This window comes from Loa loa, assembly GCF_000183805.2.
Source record: "Loa loa unplaced genomic scaffold supercont3.316, whole genome shotgun sequence".
Lineage (NCBI taxonomy): Eukaryota > Metazoa > Nematoda > Chromadorea > Rhabditida > Onchocercidae > Loa > Loa loa.
The window spans coordinates 4,491-22,790 of NW_018108496.1; the positions used below are offsets into that span (position 1 = coordinate 4,491).

Below are 18,300 nucleotides of genomic sequence, written 5' to 3' on the forward strand. Positions count from 1 at the left end.
CCCATCGTTTAATACAAGATCGCGTTACGTGGCTCAACTCAGCATTTCAAATTTATCAATTCTAGTTAAGCATTTCCCAGCTCTACTTGTTTCCCAACAAAGTCCCATTGTCTTTTATGATATTTGATCGATCAGTCTATTATCTATAATTCTTCCACCGATTATTTATCATAAGTTTCTCTTTACATTCATAAATGGCCCTTTACTTTAACTTTTCTTCTGATTTAAGAATTAGAAAAGCACAAAATGTGAATTTGACCAGTGACGGAAAAAGTTTCAGTTCAGTGACACTTTGATAGAGCAATTGTGGAAGTGACATTGCAAAGTTTATTCCATTCCCATATTATTAATAATATCTTACAATTACTTGACATAATATCAAGAAAATGTATTACATCACTGTCTCATGAAAAGTTCTTATGAATTTCTTGTCAGACTTTTTTGATTTTAACACATGAAAATGATATCAGAATTATTGAATCCTTTTTAATTTGTCTAATGTTATAGCACGAAAAGTTTTGCTTATCTTTCATGCATATTTTTTTGTATATTTCTAAAGTTCAAATTCTTTTTTGGCTTTAGTTCAAAATATTTTCAGTTGGAATATCAAAAGGAAAGGAAGAAACAGTACAGTGATAAGTGTTTACTTAAAACTTGAACAGTTTTAGAGATAATACTAGGATATATTAGCATATCGTCAAATTTTGCATTTCTCTCTTTTATGAATCATTTTGCTTTTTCATTTCTTCATCATCAATTATTTCACTACAATACTTTCCTTATCATTAGCTTTTAATTTTCCATTGCCTGTTGAATTCGGAAAGACAAAAAAAAAGAAAATCTATTTCTCAGAATTTCCTTTCTTCTTTTTTTAACTAATAATTCTGTAAAATTTCAAAATGAGAAATTAGCTTATTTATCAGTCGGCTACATTTATTGATTATATTAGCGTGAATCACACTTGTAAGCAATAAATAAAATATGATCCGATCAATTTCCCACCAATAATTTGAAGCATATGTTGCTTATTTCCAGTTTTCATACTTATATTTTTCAATAGCTAACAGCCAATTGTCCATTATTTGAACCAAATGTTTCTAACGTTTTGAATAAATATGACTTATGTCATTTGTTAGCATACAATCAAAACTTTGAAATTATCATCATCTGAATGAAAATGAAGAACGATTGACGACATATTTGTTGAAGAGATACTTGTTATTTTGTCAATCCAAGTACTTTCCCTTTAGGATCCGAGAATTTCATCGAACAATTGAAAAAGACCGCTTTTTTATCATCTAAAATGAAAGATTTACCTTAGCATTTCAATCGATTATTTTTTAATGACCATAGTTGTAATTTGTTGATAAATCCTTTAAACCAAATGATACCATTTGTAAATTTACATACGATAACATTTAAAAAGCATGATAACTATCGCTCTTTAACAAGTGTATGGTTCATTGCATAAATGTTTAATTTAACAATTAGAGAAAACAAAATAAATTATTGAATGAAACATCACTGATTAATAAACAAATCATTTGAAATCGAATGTAATGAGATTACTGATACGATTGAATCCACTCCCAAAAAAAAAAATTTAACAAGTGATTTTTGAATTAAACAATAAATTTTCAGGTTGCATAATTTGTAATGACAGTTTGCAATAAAAACTAAAAATTAATGAAGCAATATTAAAAGTTGCCAAAGACGATATGAGAGAAGTCAACGGTGATATTCTGCTGAAAGGTGTAGGTGATATTTCGCCAGGACGGTGTCAAGTCAGTGGCTTTGTCATCCAAATACCCGAGAGCAGAGCTTACAGTAACGGTTACTTCATTTTTTCCAATCATTATATGGTTTCGTGGGTCGAAGTACCTGTGCCGTACTCCAGTTTCATTCGGAAACTTTAACCAAACTGAATTCATAAGAAAAGCAGGCTTTACTCAAGTCGCCAACAGCGCCAAAGCCAAAAAAATTTATTTGGTGGTATGCAGCAGCTGTCAAAAGCAATAATTGAAGAGGAAGGAGTGGAACAAGTTTCGAATATAGGAAGGAGATCAAAGAAAAATTGTTGAAATATTTTGACAAAAAAAAGATCGTACCCGAAAGCATGGAAAAGAAGTTTGGATGTCTACGAAATGTACTCGTCGGAAAAGAGTAGTCGGTTCATCTAAGTGATTCTAGCGCTCTCATTTCTTTTAAATTTTGTTCATAAAGTATTGTTAGAAATATATTATCATCATACTTTGAGACTTTCAATTTATCAAACGATTGAAAAAGATCACACAGCAATGTAAGAGCAATGAGAGCTTTAGAATCATTGGAATCCATTCTTAAATTATCACTCATTATTAAATTACCACTAAAAAAATGTTTAAAAAAAAACTGTAATGAACATTCATTCGTCAGCTTAATAATTTGTTACTTTCAGCACTTTGTACTAAATTTCAAATTATATGTACTAAGTCAATAAAAAAACATTTCAGTCAGTAATATATTATAAAGGAAATGAATTGAAATTTTTAGAGGGTAAAGTTTAAAAAATATTTCATCTAATCAAGTTTCAGATCGAGAAAAGGAAGGAATGAAATGCCTATGGGCATGTTTTGAAATAAAAAAGTAACCTTTTGTTTTTGTTTCACAATTCAGATTTTACTCAATATTTTACAAATTTCACTAAATTTAATGCAAATAAGATGAAATTTTCTTTTCCTATTGTTAACATACAATGTTTTTCTTTCCAAATTCTTATTAAACAAAATGTGATAAGATTACCCGAACCAATGTAATAAGTACTCAACTTTTCTTGTTCAAATCACTATTTGTAGCAGAGCTTCCGTAAGAATCGGGTAGTCTAAGTGATTTTAACTGCTTCGATAACATTTCAGTAGTAAAATTACTATCACGTGATCGAGAATCCTTACGCCGTCGATTTGTTGCTAAATTTTCTATTCGTTTCCATTCCTTCTCATATAATTTATGAAGATTTTGCGAATCACAGGCATACAATTTCTTTTCTTCTTCGAACTTTCGCAACGCTGCAATTAATAATAACCATAAAATCGTTAAATTAACTGGTTACTAATTAACAAATTTGGAATTTTAATGTAATCAAACAACTTAATGAACATTAACGGTAGACTGCATGATTATACAAGAAAAAAAATTAAAAGCAAAAAACACAGATGCAAATTATTTTGTTGAAACTATTGCCGAATTAAAATTCGCTAATTAATCAATCAGTTAAGTAATCAAATTAACCAACTTTTGAGTTTTTTCGCGGCTTCTTTGCTGGACTCAATATCTGCGCAGCTTACAGCTTCCACTGCTGCCATACACGTCGATGGTTCACTTATATTTTCGATTAATGCCATTACCTGTTTAACAAATGTAATTATAATGCAAAATAAGCATAAGAAATATTTCCAAGTTAAAAATTACTATGCAAGATTAAACTTATGTAAAATTGCAGCTGATGAAGTGATAAAATGATAAAAGCCATATATTAATAGTAATTTACTTCAGCTTGCACAAAATCAATTGTTTCTGGTATTTCATCGTATTCGATAATCTTAGTTGCATCCACTTTTTCATTATTACACTGCAACAATGTAAGCGATATGTTTTGCTTTTTTTTCTTTTTTTTTTAAATTTCCTGGAACCGATCAAACTATTTAAAATTGAAATTGCTTTTGGAATATTACTAATAATTAAAAGGTCATGATACTTTTGCATATTATTAAATACTTGCATTATTAGTCAAGCAAAATATCATAAGTCACACAAAGTGGTTAGTAATTTTGAAGTGAAAAGGATATTTTTGGTTAAAGGATAATAGGAACTTGGATAGAATGCAATAGAAATAATCAAATTTCCATCTGAGAAGAAAATTTATACTTAAAAGACATAAATAGGTGAGCTACTTTTCCTTACGAAAGAAAATGAATTTGTCAAAAATTTTGCACCGAAATTTACAATTTAAACTAAATAAATCAAATATTTAAATTTAAAATTTAAGTAGATCCAACGTTCAGATCTTAAATTTGCTATGATATTTTCCCCGAGATCGTACACTTAGCTTAGAATATAGTATCATTTAGTAATAATTGTTAATTAACGTTCGTGTTGCATTTTAAAAAATGAAAAAGAATAATTCGAGAAAACATCCTAAGCAAAATATTTCAAGTTCTAATAGTTACAATATCAAGAAGTTGAACTTCTGAAAGTGTCGACGAGATCGTATCTTCGGCAGCAAAACATAGATCCCTGACAAATAAATGAATATTAGTTAATATCCATCAATCAAATGGTTTGATTTCACAAGTGCATCGAAAAGAACTAAATGAATATTAGTTAATATCATTTGAACATTATTTGTTTCATGAATACTAACCAATACTTATTAATCCTTTTCAATGTGACGCACTTGTTTTATGACACAAACACATACAAAAAAATTACCTGAATTATTTGTAAATTAAACAAAACAAAAAAGAAGACGATAAAAATAGGTGATGAGTAATATCATATTACAGAAATGTTTCCTTTCATTTTTCTAGAAACTAAAAATATTGCTTCATAAATGAGAAAATATTTGATTAAATCTAATTCTAATCCAGTTTAAATATTTGCTAAAACGAAACAGTGAATGTACTTTGAATGCAATTTGATAAAACAAATCCATACGTAGCGTTGAATAAAATAACTTAAACATATTCATTCAGCCTAATCTAACATCCATTCTAATCTAATTTTAGCTAACCCAAAAAAAAATTAATTGATTCCGTTTAAGAAATCTCTTAATAATTCCATTTTAAAATCATTATGAAAAATATTATGCATATCGAATTTCTTCGGTTCATTTTCTCTTGCCTTTATCATTATATGCAATATACAAAAGAAGATTGAAGTTGATAGAGGTAACTTTCACATCTTAATTCAATAATTAAAATTTTAAACTTACTTGCTAGCCATAATCTTAGTGTCACTTCATCTAGCTCAATATCCATTCTAATATCAAGTTTATACTATTAAGCTCACCAAATTACTTTGCTCTGTGGAAAAAGCCATATTTTAAATAGGAATTAACCAGTCACATTTTAAGGGGTTCCTCTGTTGGTGACGGTGATTTGACCGTAGCTTGAGGTGATGATACTGGATTTTCTTCATCAGTGAATGGAGGTGGTAGTTTGCCTTCCTATAAATTATTGAAATATGTTTGAATTACAATTTTTCTTATTTTCTTTGTATAAGCAACATTTTGAATCTCTTTCTTTTTTAATTAAAAAAAAAACAAACTGTTAAAATTCGAACTAACATTTTGTGCAATAGTTTCTTCGATAAGAGTATCTAAATCAATTTTGTCAATAACCGACACTTCTACACCACATTTCTTAACCACCGCACGTAATACTTCTCCTACTTTTAATCTTAAAATGAATTGGGATTATTTGATGATAATTATTACCATAAAATTTGTTATAATAGGTATAAGATACCGTACGTGTTTCATGCAACATACTATACTCATGAAAAAATAAAATAAAGATACGGTAAAAAGCGAAAAATTGATTGGTAATGTATTTTTGTTAATGAAAAATTTTCAGTTGCTATAAAATATGCACACCACTTATACCAAATATTCTTTTCATTAGGATTACTTTCTTTTTTTTTTGTTTTCTTATGCCTGTTTTATCAAGAAAAAAAAAAAAGATTATAAATAATGACTCTTTTATAAAACAAACGTTTTACCACCAAACCAAATTTTCGTTGCAGCAACATTTTTGATCCTTTCACCAAGATGCTGCAATTTCCGGACATACTTTGAACCATCGTCTAAATGAATCAAACACACAATTAGTAGTTTTAATAAAATTCCACTATGGCCAAATTTCATTACGGCTAGAAACGAAATTAATAATCAAAGAAAAATTAGCAAATATTGATGAAGACTAAGAGATTTTTTAAAATCTATTTAAATCCTACCTACTTTAAACTTATTTATTTGTTTAAAATAAAAGTTGATTTATTAACAGAATTAGTGCTTGGATAAGTCATTATAACGGCTGAATATAATAATACTTGATCTTATTACCCGTTATAAACATTAATTTTGATATGATATGATTATTTTACCTAAATGAGAGACTAACCGATTGCAGTAGTTGCCAGGGCAAGTCCAACACATATATATACAAATGTTATCGGTAAAAATGCAATTCTGAAAATAAATTTTAAAATTACCAGTGTAGAAGACACTGTAAAATGCTATAACTAACTAAAACATGCAAAGTGTAATCAATTAAAAACTAAGATAGACAATTTGGTAATAAAAAATTTAGCGTAAAAAAATGTATGGAGTATTTCCCAGGAGTGCTTTATCATCTTTTTCCCCTTATAGTCCGAAGTCATATGGTTACAATTCGCAATAAATAAAAATAAAAGTTATTTTTCTTCTCCAATTAAATAGTTCTAATCAACTCTATCATTTCATCTCATTTCCTGGTCTGTTTTCTTTGTTCTCTGAAAACATTTACATGAAAGAGAGAAAATCGATTGGGAACTTATACTTGCATAACTTATTTGCACATTTTTTATTTGCATAAGATTGCTCACCTATTAGGTATGAGTTGACCAAAGTCAATTGCTGTTAAGCAAAGAAAATTATAATATAAACCGTCGACAAAATCTATCTGAAGAAAAGAGAGAAGGAGAAATGAATACATTTGTTAAATGAATGATATCAATTCTTTTAAATTTCTTTTTAACAAGAAATTAAAACGTCCGGATAGATTATGGCTACATAATACATCATTATAGTGACAACTACCATACTAACAATTAGTCATCCACATAATTCGAAATAGTTATTTCTATAAAGTCACTGGGATGATAATTTATTTTCACATCAGGATTTTATTGTTAACATAATCAAAAGTCTAATAAACCAAACTTAACATACCTTGCCATTTAAAAGAGGTAACAGTAAAGCACCGAATATCATATAAACCAGAAAAGTTATAAGAAATATAACTGTCGCAAACCCAGATGACGTTTCTTCCGTTTCCTCTGTCTTTCGATCCTTATTCTTTTTCAAGTTTCCTTCTCTACCCCAATTTTTTGTTTGAAAAGTTACCAACTTAAATAGTTTACCGTTTACTTTTTCCTAGTAATTTAAGGAATTTGCTTGTTCTTCAAGTCTTTAATTCTGAAATAAATTAAAAAATATCATACTTTTTCTTTTCATATCAATATATTAAGTAAAAGGTAGCGGTCAGTTTGATAGTTCCTTTCATCGAAACATTGTTTCAATCATTCTTATCAGAATGCTGGGAACTTTTGAATATGATCTGTTGCTAATTTTATCCTTATATACAATATTTTTAAACTTTTATCTCTTATTTTTTCATAACACTTTATTAAACAAAAATTTATAGCGATTAAATCTTCTGCAAAACTGAGACTGAACTCATGATGTTGTCAATGGAAAAGATATCATCGGATTTCTTTGATAATGTGCAAGAAAAATAATTTGACATCTATTGAAATGTCATGAACAAAAAATTACTGTAAGGATTCTGTAGAATATCATGACTACTATTAATGTAAGGATTCTGACGTATCATATTATATATGGTCAAAATTTTCGACTTTTGCTGATAAAGAATTCGATACATATATATCCATGAGGTATATCAAGGTTCTTAAATTGATAAAAGAAAGAAAAAATCAGAAATGCAAATTGTAATTAGTATAAATAACCTTTTGTTTCCAATTTGCAGCAAAAGTATTCAAATGGCGACCGTAAACAGCAATTACAATCATTGTTACCGGTATACCCAGTATACCGTAAGCTATGGAAAACAATCGACCAGTTGTTGTTATTGGTACAAGGCGACTGTAACCTGTAAATAAAATTATTGAAATTTTTGAAGTCAACAATCTTTTTGATTTTCCATTGCTTCAGTTTTCCACTACTCCTCCCAACAGCACCGTTTTATAAATGAGCAAGATTTAAAACCGCCATATTTCCCAATTCCCGGGAATCCTCATAAATTAATCTCTTCAAATTTTAGTAGGAAGCATGCAAACCTTTTGAAAAATATGCAATTAGTTAAAGAATCATTCAGTTGTAAAATTTAAATTTCATGCCATTTGTATGCTCAGATGAATCGGATTCAAAATTTAAAACTTTAAAATTCAGATTTTTTTACTTTGCAATGTGTATTCACTTTCCATCCTTTTCCTCTAAGTTCCCTGCCTAATTTTCGTATTATCACCATGGATGAAAATGCCTGAACTATTTTACAAGAACTGAAATTAGTTTTAAATTTCAACTTTCACATTCACCGTTTTTACTCAGATAACTTCCCAAAAAGACTAAAATGAGGAAGTTAATAAAGGAAATGAAAATAAAGAAAGAGAAATTAGGAGAATTTGCATAAAAAATGAGTTCAAGCTAATTGAAATATCTTTCGAACAAATTCACGTCAAAAAAAAAATTTTGTTTTCTTTTTTAAAATGATATTTGAAAGTGATAGTAACAAATTTTGAAGCAATAAAACATGAAAGAAAACAAAAATTATTTAAAAGTGAAGTGAAGAATTTGATAGTTTCTAAGTTTATGTTTAATTTACCCAATCCTTCTTTTTTGATAAAAGAAATTTGGAAAGTAAATAGACAAATCGACAACCCAATGTTGTAATGATGCCAAATCCGTAGAGAGTTGAAGTAACATAGTTCCATTCCACTCTTTCATCAATACCAACTTTCCAGCAACGTTCAATGTTTTTCACCGTTTCATCCGAATAATTTTTCAATTTTCTTAAGATCTAAAAATGATAAATATAAAAGAAGAACTGTCTGTTCCTTCTGATCTATTCATACTTTGCATGAAATTTTCTTCAACAACGTAATCGATTTTGATAGGTTTAGAAATGAAGAAGAAACAAAGAAACTTGTCATAGCTTGGTAATTTTCCAAAATAAACATAAATAATTAGTAAATGAAACCAAATATCAGTTGCTGTTGACCCAATAACTTCTAATTATTTAAAATTATTTTCTATTTCCAACATAATAACAAAGATTAAAATTCATAATCCATTCAGCACTATCCTGACATACTTAAAATTCTTGAACAAACTAGCAAAGAAAAAGTTTATGGAAGAAGAAGGAATATAATAAACTTTTGTCGCAGTTTCCTTATTTGAAAAAATAAGAAAATAAACACTGTAAAATCTATAAAATTTATGTAAAATAATTCACTACTTAATATTTTTGCTAACATTTCGTCAGTTTTACTTCATAGCTATCGTTATGATATTTGCGCACATAATTATTATTGTATTTATGTTAATATTCTATTCCTAATTATGCATTATGTATAATTGCATAACAGTCATTGGGTTACCATTTAATGATTCCATAATCGACCTGATTCAATAAATAATCAAAAATATGATGCTTATAAATTCACCTCTGTAATACATAAATTTGTTTTTGTAATTTGTCCATTCCAATAGGATTTTGATGCATCACTTTCCAGTTCGTGAAAAATGAGACCACCGCCAAGCGTATATAATACTACAAATAGCAACAACCAACAGTGTACCGAATAGCGACGAAAATGCTACAAATATGACCATAAAGTGTCAAAGTGATAAAAGTCAGAAATTGTAGATGGGATGAAGATTATGAACAACCAATAATTTTTCTTAACTATTTTGAAATTCGAATTCTATGTTCGATAAGTTTATTTGGACAGGTTTGATATAGACTTCAAAAGTCTATATTAAACCTGCCTAAATAAACTTATCGAACATAGGGATTGGCCATTTTGGCTAGGATTAGCTGTGATTTGAGTTAAATCTTGTCATGTTCGACTTAAAAATATCGATAATAGCTTATGTGACACAAGTGGTGCTAGAACAACTTCCTATTAATGTGATTATAACCAGTAGTTCGATGACAATTATTAGTAAACTATTCTAAACTGATTTCTATTGCTTAATCATCTTGAAAAGTTATTTTATTTCTGTATATACCAATGGGATAAGTTGCAGAAATTTATTAAATCCAAACATTAAAGGACTGAATCGTATTATACAACCCAATCAAAATCTAAAATATTTATAAATAAGTCATGAACTTTTTAGAAAATCAAAAATATAAATAACATAGTTGCAAGCAGTAATGCTGAAGAGAAATGAGTTAATTTAATGAAAATAGTTTGTTTAATTAAACCTTTGGGATATTTATAAACGAACTGTAAAGGAAGATGATGATTATTGTTTAGAATAAAGAATCTAATAAATTCCTTCGAGTTATCTCACTTTTAGATGTTTATAGGAATAAAATAACTTTTCAAGATAGTGGAAGGATTTGATGATTTTTCATAAATTTTAGAAATGGTTTCAAGCCATTCTAATTTCAATTCATAATTCATTTTCTATATCAATATGATCTCTCTTTTATTCCTTTTCCTTCATCCCCTCTGCAACACTTCTCATGATGACATAATAATTAGTTATGTCCCATAATCCATCAGTTTTTCACTCTTTTTAATAACAATATCATATCAGTTAAAAATGTGTAAGAAGTACAGAAAATAATGTTAATTTACCTGAGAATTTTGAAAGTGATCGAAGAAGAGAAGTAAATGCTGTATCATACACATAATGATATGATAGAAATGACCTGAAAAGGGAAATACTTTTAGTTCAAAATTTCCACTACTAATATCATTTAATGATATATGAAGGAAACAAAAAGCTGAACAACGTCAATTTGTACAAAGAGAAAGAAAGAGGACGAGAGAACATCATTAATTATTGGATTCAGCATTTAATCAAAAATATCATGCAGCTGAAATCTGTGTAAAAAAAAAAAAAAAAAAACAAGAAAACTCTCGAAATAATGAAAAATTGAAAAAGATTAATTTGAAAACTGTACAGTGTAAATGATAATGTTTAAGATTATTATTATTACTATGTATTAAATAAAATTTTTAGTCCACCAAATTATAACGTTTTGATTATTAGTGTCTTTCAATTAATTTTGATCAATTCCATTGATTCATCCATTTTTCCAGTGAATTGCATTGCAAGTATATTTATCTCTTTCTCCTTGAATTAAATGAGGAGATTACAATCAACAAACATTAATAAAAGAAGTCATAACCAATCAATAATTATGGATATGACCAATAACCAACAATAAATCAATAAACAACGTTTAAAAAATAAACAAAAAAAAAGTGTAATAAATGAAATTCAATCAAGCAATTTATTCATCAATTATTGTGTAATTCATGTGCATAAAATAAATGAAAAGTTCCCTCAAATTTTAGAACAGTATAAAAATAGAAAAATAAGGGATTTCATAAAAGTATTCCAATTCCATCCCATCGACATCATTATCATTTATCTATAAATATTATAAAATAAAATTATGTTAAAACCAAATTATGCTATATTATCACCAATTTCAGGAATTCATCTTATTACTGCTTTTCCAATTTCCTCCATTTAATCATATTTCATCATTTCGGTAAGTATCGGGAAAAGCGAAATATAAAATATCGAGATATCGCGGGGCAACTGATTAGATTTATAACAATATAAATTTGTTGTATAAAGGTCATTTTAATTCGAATATTCCTCACACAGATGTTTCATTATCAAGAAATAATGACATAATAATATATGTCTCAATCATAGAGTGATGAATCATTCGTCCAATTTCCATCTCCTTAGTTCACACTCAAACTTATATGGAATTTCAATTTTGCAGCATCTTCTAACAAACTTAAGCATAGATTCAGTGTTCTGATTGTAACAAACAAAAACCTTACACGCTCCTACGGTAGAATTACTGTAAACAACAAAGTCTTTTACTGTAAGTCCTTCCAGTCTGTTAACAAAGGACACGCACATTGTCGGAATGTTTAAACTGCCCACACTATCTGAACAGGAGAATTAGACCAAAGCGTTGAGTGACCTATCCAACTTTTCCAACAGAATTGCGGTCCAACAGCATACTACCCAGCATACTATTCACTTAAAAATTTCCTACTAAATGACAACCTCAATTCAATTTTTATCAAATTGAATTGCAAAGACAAGAAGAACAACCAATGATCAATTATCAGCAATATTTTATGATAACTGTCATCTAAAAGAACAAATTCTCCATCAATTAACAGAGCGTTTAACATAACAATTCGTCCATGCCAACAACGTTCACAATTGATTTTGGTACCAACGAGCTGGAAAATATCTAATTGTCAAAAGTCAAAAATATACAAACGACAAAAGAAAAATTGGAAAAGCTCGATGAAATGGATCTAAAGCCATCAGATCAACAATTGCTAAAAAAAAAAAGATTACGTTAGCAATATGAGTCCAGAACAAGAATAATAGAGAACTTCTGACTACATCTTGGCATATTCAAAATAACCAATGAAAAATGATTGGAATATATTCAGAAAGTCACAATTCAGAATATAAAAAAAGCGAGAGAAATATGCTGAGATGGTTGACAACGATAAAAATATTAAAATTAATTAGTGATGATAGAGAAGCTATTAATTATAACATTTACAATATACAAGGATGAATTCAAGTTAACTTCATTGTAAATAGCCGACGGTATATTTACCCAAATTACCAATGGAGAGAATTCGGCAACCATCCATTATAAAGAAATCATTCTACAATGAGTTACATTCGGTCAAAGGAAATGATCAAAAATAGAAGGTAATCATGGAAACGATCGAGAATAGAAAGTAGTCGTAGAAGCGATCGAAAGAATACATGGATGGTTAGAAGTTGTGGATGAAAATCTAGAATATTCTAGGATCGAAACTATTATCAAATGTAAATTACCGATTGGATATTAGATAAAGTATATCAACAAAAGAAGAAAAAGAACTATGGTAGGTCATTAAGTTCTGACAAATCGTGAGAAAATTAGTCAAAAGAAGTGGAAATGTAACTGGAGGTCAAGCCTTTTATAGCAGAAAGGCGAAGAAATCAATTGATCTTATGCCAAACCCAGTCCCAGCACTACAGAAAAAAGAAACTTCTGCTTTAACTGTATTTAAGTAATTCATAACTCTAAGTTGACCATAAATTTAAAGTAAAACTTCCGATGTCAAACAACGAATGAAACATTTGAGAGAGAACAATGCTTATCATAATTATCTTCCACCAGGGCATACGATAAATGGCTACAATAGAAGGAATGAAGCATTTATGTTTCCATTGTAAGAATAAAATATCCTTATAATATTGCATATGCTAAGTATAAAATGCTAGACCAATTAAAGGAAAAATGAATTTAACAAACTATAACAAATTCAATAATTGTACAAAAGGATAGAGGAGATGAACTATGTAAGAAACTTGCTAAAGTTGAAAGAAAATTAACGAAAGCAGAAAATTTGAAGACCAGTTGGAGTGTTAGAAAGAAGAAGTGAACAAATCCAGAAAATGAAGGATGACTTAGATGATTGCACGATAAGAAGCAGAAAATGAAATACAAGAAGGAAAGAAAGACTTAAAAAGTATCCGGTACATTTGGAAAGTGCATTAGATCAGTGGAGGATTACTGTAAGATAAACATGTCAAAACACGGAATGAGATAAAATTTCAACAAAAAGAATATGATCCACTCAACAGCCTAAATATAAATCAAGGATCTGAACCTGAACCCTGGGAAATGAAATCCAACAGTATGAAATGACGATGAAGGAACGATCATGCAATTGATGATTTCAAAGCAGAACGATAACGATTGTAAAATATTAATGGTGATAAGGTAATTAAGGAACGAAAAAAATGAAGTCAATTAAAAGCTAAAATGGTAGCAACAGATTTGAGAGCACTTGGGAGATTGATATTTGTAATTCTTTTTAAAATTCTCATTCTTACCAAAATCAAAAACGTTTTCAAATTTGAAAAAAAAAATGAAAGGAAGAGAAAGAAAAAAGAATGCATAACGCAAAATTGTTTAGTTATGAGGAAGTATTTCGGAATAAAATGAAAGTTTTGCATAAAGTCTTTAGCCAAGAATACATTATCAAACATTCCAAAAATCTGCCTCATACTTGAAGTGAACTTTTCTGTCAAAATTTTTCTTAAAAAAGACATAAGCACTCAAGGCTGTTATATAAAATAAACATCTGTCATTACTTAGCTTGGCTCTAATAAATTAGGTCTAATTAGAGTACTTCTTAATTTAAAGAAGCAATATATTTTCATGTATTCCGATGATAAACTAATTGCTGGATGGGAATTTTATTTTGGATAAATCTGCGAGTATCTTCGGAAATTTATAAAATTTAATTCAAACAGTTTCCATATAAGAAGCGAGGGAAAAATGGAGATAACAGAAGAGGAGGCGAAAGTTTATTTTCTTTCACTTTATTATTCTTTCATATAAGAATCAAAGAGAACTGTGACAGCGTAAAAATTCATATCTTAATTGAAATCTGAAAAGTAAATTCTATCATTAGACATGAGTTGTTTATTTTCGGTTCTCTTTTTAAATGACCAAAAGATTTTTTAAACTGCAAAATTTGTAATAGAGCTAAAGTAGCTACGTTTGTAATAGTAATGGGAATAACGAGTTTTTCTCGTAACTTTACGACAGTTTTCTCGAGGAAAGATAACAATGATGACAAATGTATTCAACGACCCAATATTGATCGGATCTCAGAATTATCATACTCCGTTTTAAATCTTAAAAAAAGGAAATAAAATTATCTAAAGGATGTTATATTATATTTTCATCTATCAGATAAAAATTTCCAAAGAGAGGGGAGAAATTATTTATGCTAATTATGTTTTATAATTAAAAGGAAGTGAAATTACTGTAAAATAGAGTGAAAATGAAGAATTCCTCGTAGATATTTGCCTTTATCGTAAGTGATTGCGTCGTTGATAAGTGAACTTTGCTACGGTGACAGAACTTTTCCTTTTAATTATGTTCCCGCTTCTGTTGGCTAACCAATAATAATTAATGAAAACCGAGCGAAAGCAAGAACACAACTATTTTTTCAAAATTTTTCGGTTATCGGTGAATGACTCGGTGTGCTATAACATGCTAATTTCAGTAAACTGCTGCAATTATTTGTGAAAGCTTTGCAAAAAAAAAAGTCATATAATTCATTTAAATGACTTAATGTGCTTTCGATAGCTTACAGACAAAAGTTGGAAATGTGCAGTGATTTTACATTTATTCATTTCAAGTAAATGATACCTAATGAATATTAATACATTCAATTAATTAAAGGATTATCTTAAAAAGGTGCACTAATTATAAATTTAAGTTTCGTTTTATGACAAAGATTTTCAATTATATTACAATTACAATAACAAAATCAATAACAATAATATTATTATTTTGATCCAGTTATACAAATTTACATATTTAAGTCATTATACAAAAGGAATTGGAAGATTTTTGAAAATATTTCCGGTTAAATTTAATCGGTTTAATTGTTAGTTAAATTCATTGATTGATTAAACGTATCTGAGGAATGGTGATTTCGATGTTGAAAACTGAAGCAAATATTGGTCGGAAAGTTGACACTCAAGATAGGATGAATAATGCGTTGACAAGTAAGTAGGTGTTAGTTCCTTGTAAATGCATTTCGCGAAAAGTTCATTGGATTTTGCGGAACAAAATTCCCATTGGAACATCTTTCAAGTTTGACTTCCCTTCTGGTCATTTGATGTCTCAGAATTTGAAATAAGGGATCAATCTTTTGCCTTTGCAGAATGTTAGTTATAAAATGTCGAGAAGAAAATTTTACATTAAAAATTTTAGATAAGAACCCTTCTAAGTGTTAGTGTAGTTTTTTTCTCTTTTTTTTTTTTTTTTTTGATATTACAGGAAAATATTAGTTGCATAAGTCATGCATTGATATTGTGGTTGTATCAAAATTATTAATTACAGTAATAATAATGGTATTTGTTGAACGAGAACCAGAATATAAGATAAGCAATATTATAATAAATTAGAGAAATTTTAATCTGATAAATATTCTTTAAATTAAACTTAATCATAACATTCTTACAATTAAGTTAATTGGAATTAGCAAAAAGCTAAGCATTTAAAACTAATTGAAAGGGATGGATGGACCGATTGAAATGCATATTTCAGGTGGTGATACAACTGATGAGGATAATAACTGCTTAGAGAAACCTGAAGAAATACTACAGACAAATGGTGCAGCATCTCAGGTGCTACCGGGTCCGAAAGAATTGACGGAAAAGAAAGTTCAGATGTCTAACGGAAATAAAGACGGATTCACACGTGTAATACATTTCAGGGAATCTGTCCACCTCGATATTCCAAAGTGAGCTTTTAATATAACATTTAGGTTAACACTTGAACTGCACCTTATCTTATGTGTACTATCAGGGTCTTCAACCACTTTCACGTTTTTCAAGCTATCTGATATTGCTTTTTTTTTTTTAATTTCTTTTTCAAAGAAATTTAGAAAAGAATATCGTTTCCTTTTCTTTCCCTTTATAACTTATCAATGTATTGAATTAGGGAAATATAGTTAACTTATAGTATCAGCAATTAGAAATGCTCTAAATAATAAGGCTATGCTTGACATAGATGATTTTCAAAAAGTATATGGTACAACAAAATGTCACTTATAAAAGTCATGGGATTCTTACGTATCTTTATAAGTATAATATTTCTCGATTTTCTGATAGCATAATTAGCTTGAACTGGTTAGTGTGTGTTTTTTTTTCAAACTGTCGCGTAAGATATATGAGAGAAAGAAAATTCGGTTGACAGGAAATCGTTGTCGTAAAACTTGCAGATGCTTCAATTAATAGTAGATTAAGGTGATAAATAACCGCTTGGTAAAATGAGAATTAATTAATAAAAGTAAGGAAATAATATGATACAGAAATATACAAACATATGGATTCACACATGTTCGAATGATGGGGAAAAAAAAATAAAACAAAACAGAAAAGCGCAAATGTAATTGATTTAGTCCATGTTTTAGCATCTGTTTCAATTAATCTCATGCTTGCCAAAAAATTTGAATATTTCAATTCCAATGATTTATTTTTGCTTTTTATTTCTGGAAGAGAACGGAAAAGGAAGAGAAGTAGAAAGGAGAAGAAAAACGGAGAGGATAAGCTATAAACGGATGATTATGAAAGGAGAGTGTAGTTAGAGAAAAGTTGTTATTCATTCCAAATGAAATTGTAAACAATTTGACTAACAAAAAGTACGAAGAAATATTTGTGAATTATTTCAACGATCGGATCGAATTTTTGGTACAGACAAAAAGTTCTATAAATATTTTAATGAATTAAGGTAAAAATTGAGAAGTATCAGTGTTAATTGAATGATTTATAGAATGAATGAATGTTAAATGTGTGATTCAAATTTTAATGAATATATCAAAATTAATGTTTTAAATATACTTTTAATGATAAGTTTTAATGTTTGATAATAACATTAATTATTGATAGAATTATGATGTCGAAATCGTATGCTTTGTCCAGTTTTGATAATATTGAGAAATGTATTTATAACCTCCCAAATGATAAGTTAAGAAAAAGATTATTAAAGTAATAAAATAGTAAAAGAAAAGAAAGAAATTAAAAAAAGCATTATTGAAATGCAAATACAAAAAAGAATTGGTGAAATTAATTTTTTTTTGAAGTAGAAAAATGCCGTTTTTTGAAATATCTGAATGAATGTACTTACTTAAAAATGAATGTACTTACTTAATGAATGTACTGTACTTATTTAAATCAAGAGAATTTGTGTTTAAAATTGAAGTAATAGGCAAGTGAAGATCAAATTCAGTTTTTCGGAATGGGTAACAAAGTTCCAGAAAAAAAAGAAAAATACCATATGGAATGGATATTCATTCCTATTTAGTCAAAAATTTCGTATAAGATGATGCAAATTACGATTATTAATGGAAGCAAGTTTTCAGTTCACCAAAAACAGTCTCTGATTCATCTAACACCGAAAAAAGAGCATGTCGTATTTGTCAATCGGAAACCGGTGAACTTGTTCGGCCATGTGCTTGTACCGGAACAGTAAATTTTTAGCTCATTCAGTTTTCTTTTTCCCATATCTGTTGTGTACATTTAGTCCAATTAGATTCCATTTGGCTTAATAATTGTCGCATCAAATAATTTCCGGCGATCAATCCAACCAAAGATTAAAATTATCAGATTTGTTTTTTATAATAATTTGTGCTATTAATGATAGTTCATTATCATTTTCAAATTCACAGATG

At 28.5% G+C, this 18,300-nt stretch overlaps 4 protein-coding genes across 4 annotated transcripts; 2 read left to right on the plus strand and 2 right to left on the minus strand.

Moving 5' to 3' along the window:
* Nucleotides 1-1,718: 1,718 nt before the first annotated feature.
* Nucleotides 1,719-1,916, plus strand: LOAG_06179 (hypothetical protein; the record flags this gene model as incomplete). The annotated part of the gene is made up of 1 exon (XM_003141715.1): nt 1,719-1,916. One exon carries the CDS (start codon nt 1,719-1,721, stop codon nt 1,914-1,916), a length of 198 nt encoding a protein of 65 aa, XP_003141763.1.
* Nucleotides 1,917-2,802: 886 nt separating this feature from the next.
* Nucleotides 2,803-3,380, minus strand: LOAG_06180 (hypothetical protein; the record flags this gene model as incomplete). The annotated part of the gene is made up of 2 exons (XM_003141716.1): nt 2,803-3,044; nt 3,272-3,380. The coding sequence occupies 2 exons, from the start codon at nt 3,378-3,380 to the stop codon at nt 2,803-2,805; spliced, it is 351 nt and encodes a 116-aa protein (XP_003141764.1).
* Nucleotides 3,381-5,098: 1,718 nt separating this feature from the next.
* Nucleotides 5,099-9,842, minus strand: LOAG_06181 (hypothetical protein; the record flags this gene model as incomplete). Its single annotated transcript, XM_020447083.1, has 10 exons — nt 5,099-5,203; nt 5,324-5,435; nt 5,751-5,841; nt 6,159-6,226; nt 6,622-6,698; nt 6,968-7,144; nt 7,768-7,910; nt 8,699-8,837; nt 9,484-9,636; nt 9,828-9,842. 10 exons carry the CDS (start codon nt 9,840-9,842, stop codon nt 5,099-5,101), a joined length of 1,080 nt encoding a protein of 359 aa, XP_020302649.1.
* Nucleotides 9,843-15,561: 5,719 nt separating this feature from the next.
* LOAG_06182 (hypothetical protein) lies at nt 15,562-16,375 on the plus strand (the record flags this gene model as incomplete). The annotated part of the gene is made up of 2 exons (XM_003141718.2): nt 15,562-15,631; nt 16,176-16,375. 2 exons carry the CDS (start codon nt 15,562-15,564, stop codon nt 16,373-16,375), a joined length of 270 nt encoding a protein of 89 aa, XP_003141766.2.
* Between the last annotated feature and the right edge of the window lie 1,925 nt (nt 16,376-18,300).